Source organism: Habropoda laboriosa, unplaced genomic scaffold (genome assembly GCF_001263275.1).
Source record: "Habropoda laboriosa isolate 0110345459 unplaced genomic scaffold, ASM126327v1 scaffold32, whole genome shotgun sequence".
NCBI lineage: Eukaryota > Metazoa > Arthropoda > Insecta > Hymenoptera > Apidae > Habropoda > Habropoda laboriosa.
The window spans coordinates 300,197-302,458 of NW_017100135.1; the positions used below are offsets into that span (position 1 = coordinate 300,197).

Consider the following 2,262-nt stretch of genomic DNA (forward strand, 5'->3'; position numbering starts at 1 on the left):
ATTAACACCTTTAAAAAAGTATAAATTAACAACTTTGTATTTTTCACTTGTTTCAAATTTCAACTCATTAAACTGTAAACTATCAAAGAATTTGTTTCTTGAAATTATGTTGTTTGAATTGCTTTGCTATTAGGTGAATCGTTTCCACGGAAATGGTGGATCACAATAACAAAAGATGAATGAATAAGTAATTAATTATTTCTATACAATTTTTTTTTATAATTAAAAGAAAAATATAATCTAAACAAAATTTAAAATTAATTGTATACAATTCAAAATGTATATATGTATATAGAATAATGAATATGTTTGAAATCAGTACTAAATTATTGAAAAGTTAAACTTGATTTAATAAGAACTGTACAAGCTAAGAAACATCAAAAGTTTTAATCTTCATAAAAGATATTAACATGTATTGTTAAGTTTATACTGATATTTAAAAGATATTTTTTCATTATACATATTAAATTAGTTCTATGCCAATACGATTGTTTATAGTATAGTTACAATCTACTCTCAGTTTTCTATACGCATGCCCATTGATGTGCATCGAAAAGTAGTGGAGAACCAGTAAAGGATAGTAGGGGAACCTATGGAAAGGGAAGTTTTTTGGTACTGCATATATGATTTCCATGTTCGCCTAAATCGATAATACGTTGGAAACTGTTGATATCATACGAATGTTTGTATTTAAAAATTACTCTTTCTGATTTTTCATTTTTAATAAATTTGAATCCCCTGTTGCGTAAAATTGCAATGCAGAGTGTTATTAATTCTGTAAAAGGCACTGCGCTTGGTGTTGCCGAATACTTAACCCCTGTACTAAAGGTATGGTTGTTCGTAAATATGATATCTTTAAAATAGATATCTTACAAAATAATAAGAAAATAATATATATTAAAAAATCATATGCAATTCTGTGTAATGAACACATCATCCTTATGTACTGTTTAATTACTTGTTTACGTTATGCTGCTATATCTTTGTCATTGTAATTCATTTATTGTGTGATCTTTATAACAAAATTTTAAAATGATCTTATAACAATCAGATCTTATAAAAAAATACTAAATTGTTATTGATTCTTTTATTATAACTATAAAATTGTGATTTAAAAATGTATATGTAAGAATATTGTTTTCAATGTAGAAATAATGTACAAATAATAATTGTTTATGATACTGTTAAATATTATATTGTATTTCATAATTTACGAGTGTTCTGTGTACTTGAAGTGATAGATCAAAATAAAATGGATTTTTAAAACTAACTTTCTTTGTTATATATAGGCCTTTGTTTTTATAGTATTTTCATAGTAATTCATTATGTAGTCTGTGACACCTATTTATATGTCTTTATTTTATTTATTGATTATTACTTAAAATACTTATGTTCACTTTTATTCCTATCATTTTAGTTTAGTTGTTAAAAAATTGTTTACTTTTTGTCATTATTTATTTAATTTTATTTATAAGATCTTCAATTTTTTTATAACTTTATTTACTGTTATTGCAATTGTTACACTGTGTAGATAAAATAGTATTATAAACTCATTCTAATTTTTATATTAGACATTTTCAATAGAAACATTTCTAATAAAAGATATAACAATATTTTTGCATATCAAATGTAACTTATACTATTAAAGGAAAGTAAATTTCGAGAAACTGGAGTATTAACACCGGAGGAGTTTGTGGCAGCAGGTGACCATTTGGTACATCATTGTCCAACATGGCAATGGGCTACTGGTGATGAAGATAGAGTAAAATCATATCTTCCTAAAAATAAACAATATTTGCTGACACGTAATGTACCTTGTACTCGCAGATGCAAACAGGTACTAAAGATATAAAACCCTTTAATTATAGATAGTTTCTAATATGAGATTGAATTGTAGATTGAATACATTAAAGAACAAGAGTGTATCATAGAAGCTGATGATCCTGAAGGAGGTTGGGTAGACACACATCATTATGACACTAGTCTTGATGGAATTGAAGAAAGAGTAACAGAAATGACATTAGAAGAAACACAACTTTCTCAGTCAATTAGCACAGAGGAAAATAATGGAGATGATAATGATGATGATGACGACGATAATGAAGATGCTGCAGACATGGAAGCTTTTGAAGTCAGTGGGATGTTAGATGAACAGGATAAGGTATTTTTACATATTATTTACCAAATAAAGTTGAATAGTAATTTTCCATAAACATCATGTTATAATTTATATATATGTATAATATATAATATCTTATACTA

At 25.6% G+C, this 2,262-nt stretch overlaps 2 protein-coding genes across 2 annotated transcripts in view; one reads left to right on the forward strand and one right to left on the reverse strand.

Annotated features, from left to right (window-relative positions):
- The window catches only part of LOC108576986 (GRIP and coiled-coil domain-containing protein 2), a gene marked incomplete at its 5' end in the record, with an annotated part of 8,293 nt that extends 8,142 nt beyond the window's left edge, over positions 1 to 151 (reverse strand). Inside the window, 1 exon segment of the mRNA XM_017940101.1 lies at positions 128 to 151. Within this exon segment, the coding sequence (XP_017795590.1) occupies positions 128 to 151 (24 nt within the window).
- A 515-nt stretch (positions 152 to 666) lies between these two features.
- LOC108578526 (ubiquitin-like-conjugating enzyme ATG3) overlaps positions 667 to 2,262 on the forward strand; it is a 2,282-nt gene continuing 686 nt past the window's right edge. Inside the window, 3 exon segments of the mRNA XM_017941883.1 lie at positions 667 to 828; positions 1,649 to 1,837; positions 1,898 to 2,260. Coding sequence (XP_017797372.1) covers positions 757 to 828; positions 1,649 to 1,837; positions 1,898 to 2,260 — 624 coding nt within the window. The 5' untranslated portion in view covers positions 667 to 756.